At 35.6% G+C, this 13757-nt stretch overlaps 1 protein-coding gene across 4 annotated transcripts in view; it reads right to left on the bottom strand.

The window, feature by feature from the left end:
* Positions 1 to 819: 819 nt before the first annotated feature.
* LOC128994782 (nucleolar protein 4-like) overlaps positions 820 to 13757 on the bottom strand; it is a 56760-nt gene continuing 43822 nt past the window's right edge. For 3 of the 4 annotated variants that reach the window (XM_054419549.1, XM_054419548.1, XM_054419551.1), the window contains 7 exons: positions 13071 to 13189; positions 11278 to 11421; positions 10166 to 10369; positions 7463 to 7603; positions 4144 to 4331; positions 2681 to 2850; positions 820 to 2106 (listed from right to left, as the gene is read on the bottom strand). In XM_054419549.1, coding sequence (XP_054275524.1) covers positions 1940 to 2106; positions 2681 to 2850; positions 4144 to 4331; positions 7463 to 7603; positions 10166 to 10369; positions 11278 to 11421; positions 13071 to 13189 — 1133 coding nt within the window. In that variant the 3' untranslated portion in view covers positions 820 to 1939. The remainder of the gene's footprint in view (positions 2107 to 2680; positions 2851 to 4143; positions 4332 to 7462; positions 7604 to 10165; positions 10370 to 11277; positions 11422 to 13070; positions 13190 to 13757) is intronic. The other variant, XM_054419550.1, reaches the window with a different exon arrangement.

Below are 13757 nucleotides of genomic sequence, written 5' to 3'. Positions count from 1 at the left end.
GCGTACACACTCCCGTAAAACATAACATAAGGGTAATACTGGAACAAAACACACAACGTAAACGAATACATGAAAATCGTTTGTGCAAAAAACATATCTGTGCTTGTTTATTGAAATGTACACTTAATTCAGTTACTAACAGTCTTTTGGTGTTGTCTTCCGTTAAAGTTTGTTTGGTTGTCATTTGTTTTCATCGGTGAAGTTCTGGTGCTGACTTTAAATTACTAGTATCTCTACAGTGACCTTAAATGAGCATTTTGTTTGCAGGGGGTTGTGTTTCAGAGCATCCTGTATAAATTATGGCAAGAGAATTCATTTTTTAAACAGGGACAGGTAAACTCCATTTCTGTTGACGAATCAATAACATAAACATTTTCAACCGGTATATCGATTTCAATTGATTTATTGTTGTTTGTGTTTGTTGTTTATTGATAAGCATGGTACTGTTTTTTAATGACATTGGAATATATTTGAACAGTCGATTGATTGATAAATGATGATAGTTTTTACCATGATAACCTCAAAATGTAGTTTTGAAACTGAACATTCCAGAAAGGGACTAAGTTTATGTCATGAAATAGTAGGCTATGTTATACAAAAGTTGTCTAAGTCTTAATTTAAGATACATTTTTAAATTTTTAGATGGTTTATAGTTAAGTAACAATATAAAAAATGGATATTGTTTAGGTTTTCAATAATTTTGCTCTATCAAGTGTTGTTTTAGAAACTTTAAATTACTAAATTAAAATAGTAGAATATAGTAAATTAAAGAATCTGAATGTTTTCAAACTCTAAAGTGATAAGTAAAGCCTCCTAGAAATAAGTTTTAGTTTGAGAACACATTAAATATTTTAGTCGCCTCTGTAAAAAGTAAACTCTTAAACAATTTATCTTACAATGCCATTGAAAAAATTAACCTTGGAATAACTATAATCTTTTTATAACTTTTTTGATATTTAGAATTCATTTTAAAGATTAAATTTAGACAACAATCTAAAGCCAGTGGTAATTCCAAAATCGAAGTTTTTGAGTTTTGTTTTTTACTCAACTACATATTGGTTATTATAAAGTTTAACAGAAATACAGCAAGAAGATGGCCAATTTATTAGATCAAGGCAGACAAGGATTAAAGAGGTTTATCTTAAGCTGGCAAATTTTGACAAAATTTATATCTCATAATATGTGTTATTTTGGGTTTAATTTTAAATCCACCCCTCTTCTAAATAATATTTCATTTTGGTTTGCCACAATTAGTAATGAAAATTCAACATTCTTTTACTTACCTTCCCACACAATTTTATTTCATCAGTCAAGTTTTTCTTAAATTAATTTGTTTTCCATTGCGTTAGAAAGTTTTAGCACCTGTAACTTTAATTAACTTAATATTTAATGAATCATTTTAGATAGGCCTGTAGTAAGCTTTAGAAAATTCAAACTCAGATTTATTTCCCTACATCGTTTTACGGATTAATATAAGACTTAGTGTTTAGCAATAATCACGCGATAGTTGGTAATTAAATTTAAACAAAAAATACAGATCATTTTTGTCAGTAAAGTGAAGACATTTTAAAACATAAAATAAAAAAAAAATTCCTATGATGCCTAGAGGTGTAAGATTGTGGCAATAAAAGTAACGGAGAACATTAAGCTCTGTTCAAGTCAAAGATTAACTAACTATTTAACCAGATTAAATTTAAACCCCATGTCAAAAGACAGCCGTGTAGTTTTCAGTACCATCAATCCCTGAATTCCAATTAAAGGGGGCATTAAATCCCCTAGTTACATGGTTTTCCCGACACTTTCAACATTTTAGCCATTTGAAGCCACTGTAAGATACAGCTTCAGAAACACCACTAGTCAGCACCCGCCGTAAGAGTCTCTTATACCCCAGCCCCAACCAGCTCTCCGCAGCTTAGTAGAGGAAGGGGAAAACCGAATGTTACGGTTGCTGCAGCAGCAATTGCTCCAACTCTTCTGCGGACCGCAGCAGGAACGCTGCGGACTCTCTGTAGCCCGTGATGAGTTGTCTGACCGCAGCCATCTCCTGCGGACTCAGCTTGTGACTCAGCAACGGCTTGGAGGGTTTCATGCTCAGGTCTGTAGGCCCTACGGAAAACCCATTGTTGTAACTTTGGATAAAATCATATGTCTCATATGTTTGACCAAAAAATCTAATTTAGTCAATAAGATTATCACTATTTAGTCCCTACGGATGGAGAATCCATTGTTATTGTTTTTTGCTGAATAAAATCATGCATCTCATGGATGCCCTAAGCCTACGGAATATCCATTGTTTTTTATGAACAAAATCAAAATCATACATAAGATTCTCTGAATCACTTGAGAGAAGCAAATATTAGTAGGTAACATAAACAATTCTATGTCAAATATGCTAGATGTAAGATAGTTGATTGAGCCTTTAAAAAAGTATGTATATTTTCTCTTTTTGGTCTGCTATGGTTGTCCTACCAGTTTGGTGTGATTAAGCTAAGTAGACGTAATAATAAGCATAACAAGTATAAGAAATGAAATAACACATTATTTTGTTTAAGTACAATCTGTAACTCAATTAAAGTTCTTTTTAATTATAAAATTGTCAACGGCTTCTGTCTAATTCACGGGCCTGTCCAGGTTTGACTGCAGATGGTTTTCATTTTGAAAAATCAGAATGATATCTTACCGTTGTGCATCATTCCGGGTGCACCAAAGGGAGGGGTGGGGAACAGCGGAGTGCCGGGGAAGGGCTGAGGTCCCGCTCCTCGTTGGAATGCTGGTCCAAAGTTTGGTCTAAACAGAGCGCTGGGGGCAGTTGACGTGGCAGCACCATTCAGCGGACTGCTCGAGATAGAACTGAAACATATCAAGTTAATGTTGAAAGCTCATCAAAGGTTCGAACAAATTTTCAAAGTTTGAAAAAAATCATGGAGTAAAATACTTGCACTTTAAATTGAGCCACAATGCAAACATTTAATAGTGAATATAATCAATGATCATAGGTGTGATGGTAGGGAACAGGGCAACACTAGATGTAAAGATAAAGATACAGGGCTGGCTGGATAAGATCAAATTTTGAATAACACAAAAAATCAAACTATTTAGCTTTATTAAAAAAATTAAAAGTTTTACCGATAACTTTTGAAATACTATATTTATTTAATAGTTACATAAATACATAACTGAACACACTCCTCCTATCACAGAGTTTGGTAAGTTAGATTGTGTAAACATAAAACTGGTTAACTTATTTCCGTACTAATCCATAATTACATTTTAAAAATTGACAACATCTTAAAAACACCACTACTGAGTAGAATCATAGACAAATAGAATAAATATAGACCGTCAGCTGTGCTGCGGTTAGCATAAGTTCTGGCGTCCACCTCTAGGTTTGCCGTGTAGTTACGGCGCACACCGCTGCAGCGTCTGCTGGTTGCATACGGCTCCTGCGCTCCTTGCCTGCAGCGGTGTGCACCATAACTACACGGCACTCCTAGTGGTCGGCGCCGGAACCTTCCTTTGACAGTCTATTTATTCTATTTGTCTATGGTAGAATACACTGAGTCAAGGTTTTCGTTTGCACTAAGACTTAGGAGCCTCACCCAATAACAAATAAGTGCAGGCGTCTAAAGTATGGGGCATATTTTCTAAGTTCTGTACAGTCAGGAACAGCGGTTCACTATACCGTAGTCACCTCACATAGCAAGTGATATCGTTCTACTCGTTGGGTTGTATAAAACGGAGGTTCGGATAACTATGAAGGCTTGATAATCAAGTATACACTGTAGTTACGATTTCTTATTAGACCTCAAAATGAATGTATTATACAACACTCTCTACGGAGTATCAAAAGATAGGTCTATAGTGATAATTTTACAACTGGAACACATCAGGGTATTTTAAAGTGAAGACAAGTGAACAATGAGTAGTGAATAGATGAGATCATAGCTGACTGAGATCAGCTGAATCTTTAGCCAGGATAATTTATGAAGCCCAATAATGAACAGCTGGACAGCTGGGTCCAGTTTCGAACCTTTAAAAAGATTTTGACTTTTCTCACGATAGGAGGATATAACTACTGATTACTAGGCGAGCACTACATCTATTCAACTACCCAACTATATGAGTGTAAGGATATGTTTTTACCTGATAGCTGGCGCAGGGGTAGGTTCCGACACTTTGGCCAGGTTCGGACTGTCGGGTTTGTTGTTGTTGAGGTGTATGGGATGTTGATGTTGATGTGACAGCTTGCTCTCTGATTGGTTTGCAGCACTGGACGCAAGGTTTGCTGCAGAGAACGACTCGTGAGCAGGCCGACTTGGAGGCGTTTCACTCTGTAAAGATGTAATAGTGTTGATGGTGAACTAAATATTATTTATTTTCAAGAAGCTAATGGTCCTTTTATCGCAGTTTATAGCATAATTAAATAAATTAATGCTTGCATATATCAGAAGTACATAAGTATAATATAAACATGTGATTCACTACCTCTCACTTGCTGTTGGGATCACATTCTAGATTTGAATTTTGTCATGTAAAATTTTACTTTTTTTATGCAGTGGCCCTAGTACTTACAAAACACAAACTCACCCCCACCAATAAACTGTAAAAAAAAAACGATTATTGTTTAGTACCAAAGACAGAGTGACATCATTGGCTGTTGCATACTGAAGTAGACATTCCACCTGTATGGACGACGTAGAACCAATATTGATCCTGTAAAATTCAGCTTTCTTTGTAAATTTTAATTCTATGGTACTTGATATTACTTTACCAGATGCAATAGCTTACAACAAGTTGTAATTTTCAGTTTTGTTTGGTAAAAAAATTACATTAGAAGTTTAATTGTATGCATTTGTTTACAAAACTGGCTACTACACTATATTAAACATTAAAATCTCCTATGGCCACGGAGAAATAGTTTTTAGCATCTTGCACCCCAGACAGCACACTTTATCCCAGGGACATCCCATAGTAGTCCCATATGTCCTGAGAATGTCTCGGGATATGTACGCTATCCTCAGGATACCCCGCAAAATCCCGGGACGAGTACGAAATCCACAGGATATCCTACAATATACCGTAATGTCCCGGGATTTGTAAGTTAACCTCAGGATATCCTGTAAAGTCCCGGGATATGTACGAATGCCATAGGATATCCCAGAATGTCCCATGACATCCCGGGACATGTACAAAATCCACTGGATATCCTGTAATGTCCCGTAATGTCCCGGTAACAAACTGAAGAAAAAAAATACTACCACTGATGAAATGTACAGTATATCTAAATTTAAATGTTCAACAAGGCCAATATATAATAATTTGTTTTTTCACTAGTGCTTTCAGAAACTTGGTTTCCATCTTCAGGCTGTGTTTACACTAGTACAAAAAGGAAATATTTACTCAATAAATTAATTTTAAACAAAGTTAAAACAGATGATTTAAAGGATATGGGAAAAATAAAAAATAATATTAGAAAAATTAATCTTTTGAATTTTGGATATGTTACAGTGTTGTTCTTGATGTAATTATTTTCAGTAATTCCGAATTTATAATTGGGCCGTCTTTATTATTTAACAAATAATTTTGGTCTGTTTTTTTTTTCTAAAAATAAGATTCCCACGCATTTCCCAGATATTGCAAGGTTTCCCAGATTGAAAATATGTCTTGTTAATACTATGGCTAGCAAGGGTTGACTTTACTTTACTGACATATTACTACCACTGAGTTCAGGAAAACTAGAGTTCTATCATAGTTGTGTGGAATGTGAATTTAATTCTAACTTTAAATTAATAAAACAACAAAAAACTAATTTTAATCATATAACAATCAATTATTACAGTGCTAATCTAATGGTGATTAAATATCTATATTCAAATACCAGTATCCTCTCCAACTACCAGAAAAACAATTCAACTACTTGAGGCCTAAACAGATTAACAGAATCATATATAGCCTATACTGTAGTATCAAAAATATTTTAAGTATTGCGACCATTGCAACTGTCGGCTACTCTTTAACCACTTGAAAACACCCATATTCAACAAGCGCAGATAGCTCAGGAGGTAAGGTAAGAGGCTCACAAGGCGAAGGTACCAGGTTCGAAACCCGTCTGGGCCCAAAACTTTTTTCTCGTTTTTTCCTTCAAAATTTGTGTTTATTAACTATTTAATCAATTTACTAAACTTATAATTAAGCTTTTCATACTAAATCTATATTATTTTGTGTTTTTTATGTTCAGGCCCAGACCACACTTTATCCCAGGGACATCCCATAGTAGTCCCATATGTCCTGAGAATTTCCTGAGGACTACCCTGGGATGACCTCGGATGTCCCACGGATATGCGTGTGAGCTTATCCGTAGGACATCCCCGGGCGGGGACATTAGGCATTCCTGTGGATATCCTGTGATATCCCAAGTTGACCATAGGACCACTATGGGATATCTTGCATATCCTGTCGCAATATCCGTGGGATGTCCTGAGGAGAAAGTGTGCTGTCTGGGACCGGTGCTGAGATGTCATCTTAGTTTCCTCCGTTCGCGGCGGAATCATGAACTACACATGTGGCCACGGAGAAATAGACAACATCATTGTCTCCGCGGTTACAAAAACGTGATGGTCGTCTTACGCGAAAACGGCAAAAATCATGAACTTCTCATGCGGCCGAGTAAATGTCATTTTGGTCTTCTGCGGTCACAAAAATGTCAATGTCGTCTGAAGCGATTGTGGCAAAATCATGAACATCTCCTACGGCCATGTAAAAGTCATCTCCGTATCCTGCAGTCTCGATAACATGATCGTCATTTGCGCAATAGTGGCAAAATCATGGATATCTCCCTCGGCCGTGTAGACATCATCATCATTGTCTCCTGCAGTGGCGATCAAGAAATACTATTTTAGGCCCCAAGTGAGGCCAACTCCTAGGCCGAGGCCCCCGGCAAATGCCATGTCCGCCATTAGGGTAATACGGCCCTGGCTATTTCCTTTTATATCTTTTGTGGGATATGCATTTCCACACAATAACTCCAAATTCAACAAAAATAAAAGCAATAATTAAATGTTTATATTGCCTGTGATATTGTAAAAGTTCAGCTTTACCACTGAGGGTGTCTACTTCCACCCTCGCCACACACTATGGGCCCTCCAAAACCGCTAAGCTACACATTAGCTTAATATGTATTGCTTATTACATGTACCAAACCTGTATACTTCAGAGTCAAAACATTGACATTTACAATTGATGACCAAATTTTAGTGCAAGACGAGGCTGGCCAGCTTAAACTAAAGACTGTACTAGCGCTTGCAAATCATAGGTGAGATTCGACTACTATTCGCCAGTGGTTTAGCAGAAAGACATAAAATGCTGTGACAAGCTGCACTCGTACCATGGTCTTGAAGGATTAATATGCGATTGGAATGTCTACTTCATTCAATAATCAAAAGCTGACATCGACTACACTTACCCCCGGGATGACTGGTGGGGGTTGACTGACTGGCTCCAGTCCCAACCTCATCCTCTTAGCGTTGTGACTCTCATTCTCACAAGCTTGGGCCAATATTTGCTCCGCCTGTACTGAGGTCAGGTGCGCAGGCGTCGGACGATTCTAGATAGCAACACAATAATAATTATCGTACTGCGTGTTCCCCAAAAGTTCTGTTCACTTGAAAGACTTCTTCTTGTTTTGTAAATAGGTAGAGAGTACAGTAGTCGCATTTAGTCTGGGCGCGTGGCCGCGCTATGACCCAAGGTGTAGGGGTGTGTGTTTATTGCTCATTTCCAAAAACATCTAGCCCACACAAATCTGAGGTGGTTCAGCTGTCTTCATGGCTAGGCGAGGTGGAGGGGGTGGGCTAGTTAAATGTATACAGGACGGCTAGTGGAGAAGGAACCGTGCGCCCAGACTGCTTGCGGGTACTGTAAGAGTGGCTGCAAACCACTTGGTAATATGTTGATTGTGAAATATGATGAGAGGTTCTTTGCTTTTACCACTGAATCATCCATGTATCTAACACATTAAATTAAAACAGGGTTTAATTTGAAATGCTTCAAGCTATCTTATTGTTCCATGTTCATGTTCATCTTATTGTCCTTTTTGTTCTTGTTTACAGTCCCTTTGAATATTTCAAATGTGATATTTACTTACTAATATGGGAGTTTAACACTGATATCTTCTTTCAGATCGAAGGAGGAAATTGTTTTAGAATCTAAGTATCAAGACTTTCAATGGTTTTTTGGACTAAAGTAGGATTGTGCTCTACTTTTCTTTACAGGATTTTAGTGTAGTCAAAGGCAAAGAAGGGTGAGGTAGCATGAGTTTCTTTTTGATGGCTTGTCATTAGAGTTCATGTAAATATACATAGAACAAAAATATTAAATGAAATAGATATTTGATAAGAGAATCTTTAGACTATCCATAGGTAAACAAAATGTTAAATGGTATTATTTAAATGCATCACCATGTTTCTCCTCAACTCTCCTTCTAGTCCAAGAATTTTAGGAATAATAAAGCCATTCGACCTAACAAATTCGGACTAAGTGGAAACTTTGCACAGTTGTTTAGTAAGCCTAAATAAATAAAATTTCAAAAGTCCCCATAAATCCCTGCTGTGCTTCAGCCGCCATCTTGGAAAATGGCGGCCAATTTTCACTTTTTTGACAATATTTCACAAACTATTGGTATTAGAGAATTTTTGTAAATACAAAAGTTAAAGAACGTCTAAAAATGCATCTTTTTTATATTACAAGGTTTGCTCTATCCCTAATGGTTATTGATATAAATAATAAAAGTTAGTATTAAATAAACAATTCCCATGTTATTATTATGGAGGAAAGTAAAATTGTTGCAGTTTGCTTATTTATGGATATATTTTTATCAAACTTAGCAAATTTATTTATTTTATACTAAGCTATTAATATTTAACATAAATATACACTTTATTACCCTCCCTATAGCAGTAAACCTAGTACTCGTTAAATTTAAAGTTATTTAAATAGGGAATCTATCTTACATTTTAAGAATATATTTTAGTAATGATCCAGTCCGGCAAATGGAAATTTATTTTTTTAGACATATTAACAATAGTTTTCCCTCATTAATATTAGTAAGTTTAAAGCTCACTCACTATATTTTCACTACTATGTAACTACTTACACGGTAGGCCTACTTATTAATCCCGGTATAATTATTTTGTTGGTAAATATTAGGAAATTCAACCTTAAAATCCGGACTTAATGCGACTGAGGCACAGCCGGCATTTTTGGGAACTTTTGCCATTTTCATCAACTAGTCTCACTGTGCTTAACTGTGCAAAATTTCAATTTAGTCCGGATTTTAAGGTTCAATTTCCTAATATTTCCCGACAAAAAATTATACCGGGAGTAATAACGTAGGTACCACTTAAGTTTTTAGTAGTTACATGGTAGTGACAAAATAGTAAGTGGGCTTTAAATCATAGTACTAATAAGAAAAATTATTGTTAATATGATCGAAAAATGAATATCCATTTGCCTGACTGGATTTTTACTAAAAATATATCCTAAAAATGTAAGATAGATTCCCTATTTAATTAACTTTAAATTTATCGAGTACTAGGTTTACTGCTATAGGGAGGGTACTAAAGTGTATATTTATGTTAAATATTAATAGCTTAGTATAAAATAAATAAATTTGCCAAGTTTGATAAAAATATATCCATAAATAAGCAAACTGCAACAGTTTTATTTTCCTTCATAAGAATAACATGGGAATTTGTTTATTTAATCCTAACTTTTATTATTTATCTCAATAACCATTAGAGATAGAGCAAACCTTGTAATATAAAAAATATGTATTTTTAGACGTTCTTTAACTTTTGTATTTACAAAAATTCTCTAATACCATTAGTTTGTGAAATATTGTTAAAAAAGTGAAAATGTGCCGCCATTTTCCAAGATGGCGGCTGAAGCACAGCAGGGATTTATGGGGACTTTTGAAATTTTATTTATTTAGGCTTACTAAACAACTGTGCAAAGTTTCCACTTAGTCCGAATTTGTTAGGTCGATTTTCCTAATATTCTTCCACTATTCATCTCATCTCCCACTTCTATTATCAAATAGTCTAATCATCTGTTTGGTTTGATTTTTCAAAAATTTCAAATGTTAAATTATTCTAAAACTTCTAATTACCGATTCAGGCCAGTTGGAGTCCCGTGTCCGCTTATTCCTTCGGCAGGACTTGAGGTAAGTTCTTATCCTTTTGCGAGCTCTCTCGGCGAACTCTGGGAACTGCCTTGTACACGAGTCTATGATCGCTTGGATTTTCTCTTTGGGCTGCTTTGAGATCGGCACAATTCTGTCTAGGTTTTCATCAACGAAGAGTCGTACGAACATCTGCAAAATCAGAATTTAAAATGTCATGTATTTTATCAAATAAATAAGGATGAACGATTATAGTATGAGTTTGAGTTAGAGTAAGAACAAGAACGGAGAAATGTTGGTGGTCCAGCCAATTCTTTTGGCGTTGGCAAAATAATAAATAAACTCTTTATAGTTTTATACAAGAATTGCAAACTTAAATTTATAATGCTGTGAACAGCCAAACCTTCAAATTTTAAGACAAGCACTATAGACATCCCAAGAACAAAACAGCCTGCGCAGAAACGAAAAAATCACGTGGTTCGCGCCGGTAGATGTAGCGTACCATTCAAACCTGCGCAGCTCGAAATGGCCCAGGGTTCTTTTGTTTCTGGTATGTCTATAAGTACTTGGTTACCTCCCGCTATCTCCGCGTCCCCATATCTCCGTGTACCGCTATCTCCGAATTTCAGAGTGACCCCTATAATCCTCGGTTACTTCCTGCTTTTAGACTTTCCAAACCTAACCTAACCTAACTTAACTTAACTTAACTTAACCTAACCTAACCTAACCTAACCTAACCTAACCTAACCTAACCTGACCTAACCTAACCTAACCCACGGGTTAAATTTTCATCAAATCTTCCATCCACGGGGCTTCGCAGCCGTGGATGCAATGACAGCTAACAACGCAGTCAGTGACTGGATTATAAGGGTCACTCAAGAATTCGGAGATAGCGGGACAGATTTGGGTTCGGAGATATCGGAACGCGGAGATAGTGGGAGCACACGAAGTACTTGAGTACCCAGACAATCTAAATAAAAATATTAGGTTTGTCCAAGGTTGAAACAACAGCATGCATTTTCAGCTCAGGATAGAGTACCCATCGGAGTTCATTTCAAAATACACTAATCTCAAGAGAGATCAAATCAATTTTGACTCACATTGAATGCCTTTAGCCTCTCAGGGTCGTGAGGCATGGTTTTGAGATCATCAATTTCCTCCTCTTCATCGTCATCATCTTCCTTATTGCCACTAGAGGAAGTCTCGTCGTGAACTGACCCTGTCTCTTGCAGCGTTGCAGGACTCTGAAATAAAGCAATTTTATGGATATTAGTATGATGATTTTGAAGATGGTTCCAAAATGTACCCAGCTGTCCCTGATCCCTTGCTCTGGCTAATGAAACAGTTGATCTTAGTCAGTAATGAAGCGGCACAGAACATCTCATTCTATTCCATACCTTCAATTTGTTGCATTCATATTTAGCTTAAAATACGCATCTTAAGAATATGTGACTCGTGACTGTCTTAACATTATACAAGTTAAAACAGAATATCTGGGTTTAACAATTTGTTAGGAAATCTAATCTACTACACCAATATAAAAGTTAATTATAAATCATACATAAAATTTAATGGTAACTCAAACATTTTGTTGGCATTACCAAGTAAATTTAATTTTCAAAAGTATGATTTTGAACACAGTAAAATACATTTGCTCAGTGAAACATTCACACAAAAAAGAAAACTTTATGTTTTAACCAACAATACCTAACAAACTCATACTGTCACACTCAAACAGTCACAATTAGTGTTGAAAAGTGTCGTGTCATAACGTGAAACCGAAACAAACAAGCGCAAGAGCGACAGTAGTATCATGACACAATCCTGTTACTAATGTAAAAGCTCTGCAAATAAATGGACACGTTTATTAACATGCTCTTTTGACTAACATACTACCTACCAAACCTACCGAACATGTATGTCACCAATACAAAGCAACAAAGAAAAGTATGATTTTTTTGTAAACAGAACTATCTTTAATATAAATATTTTATGTGAAATAACAGTCTCCATTTGGGTCTGTGACGTTATTAGTATGACGGTCTGAAAAATGTTATGACGTTGTATGAAGAATTACTTTTATCATTTGTAGTTTTAATTTCTGGGGATAGATATGGAGAAAATATTGTTTTTGTGAAAATTTCCAAGTTTGAGTTTTTGATGGATAATATTTTACTATTCTATATAATACTATAGATGGATATTTCAACTCGAAACTCAAACTATAAAATGTTGACGGAAACAACACTTTTTCCATATAGGCAAATTATTTCTGTATAGGGGGAGAAAGTAAAAACTGGCTCTGAAATTTATACCACTGAAAAATATAACAGAATAGTATTGAGAGTATTAGGTTCCTATTAAAATTTGAGTCACTATGGGGGGTGCGGCCCGGATGCGGGGCGATAGCAATATTTTTTCTAACAAGGGTGACTCCTTATGGAGGCTTCTACTGTATATCTCTTTCAATAAAACAGTATATAGACATGGAAATTTAAAACTCTTCTTTCAATAATTAAAGTTTTCAATTCAAAATTGAATTGAACATAACAAAATGTAACATCCACCATTAATCCCTGAATGTATAAAAGTAAGAATAAATAAAACAAGTATTTTTGTAAAAAGTTCATTGCTGGTGATAGTGCATAAGGGATTACTTCAGACGTTTACAATCACCATTAATATGAAGATTTCACAGATTCGATTTTAGATACTTTATTTTTTACTAACGAGATGTAAAATATCTCCAATAAATCCATACAAAAATTAACCAAAAACACTTCACAGAACCACACAGTCTGTAAAACACTCTGTGACTGTGATTGAAGATTGAATGTTGGCTGTGTGTTTCACCTGTGAGGTAGAGGTAGACTGTAATGTGTAATGTACGTACCGGAATGTCTCTGGGGGTGGGAGGGGTTGGTTTCTTGCCCCCAAGTGAACTGTGGTAAGGCCAAATACCAACGTCATCCGAGGGACTTCCCTCTCCTAGCCTGAGCTCTCCGTTCCTCCCTGCAAACATGCCACACTTCAAACAGAATCCGTTACTAGACAAAGAACATACAGCACTGGGCTCGGGATACATTCTGTGTAATTTCCAGTACTCGTTGAATGAGTGATTTTGAAAATTGACATGAAATTGTAAAATGTTGGAAATTCTTTAGCTGGTATAACTTTGGATACAATTTCGGATAGGATTTGACTTTTTTTGGGATTTATGTATTGTGTTGTGTACCGTACTAGAGGTGTATAGTCAATGGTACTATCCATCTTAGAAGTTTTGCTTTTCTTTATAAAAAAATAGTTAATTACTTACTTCTTTGTTAATTGCACAAGAGAGGATTAAAAACATAGCAAAGTTTAAGCTATACAATCATGTGTAATTCTAAACTATGGAGTAAAAGCTGAATTTGTATATCCAACTTTAGATTTATTACAGTTTGTATGGTTATTGATAAACGCTATATTTTTAATTTTACGGACTGTAATGTGCACGGTTAGTGTTTGCAAATCAAGCTTTCTAAAGAACAAATGAACAATACAATCGTAGCTAAAATACTGTAGAGTGAGACTACTTATA

This window comes from Macrosteles quadrilineatus, unplaced genomic scaffold (genome assembly GCF_028750875.1).
Source record: "Macrosteles quadrilineatus isolate MER2022 unplaced genomic scaffold, UCM_ALF_1.0 Scaffold_5__1_contigs__length_97177068, whole genome shotgun sequence".
Lineage (NCBI taxonomy): Eukaryota > Metazoa > Arthropoda > Insecta > Hemiptera > Cicadellidae > Macrosteles > Macrosteles quadrilineatus.
Note: the sequence above shows the minus strand (reverse complement) of the source record. Positions and strands in the feature narration are given on the sequence as shown.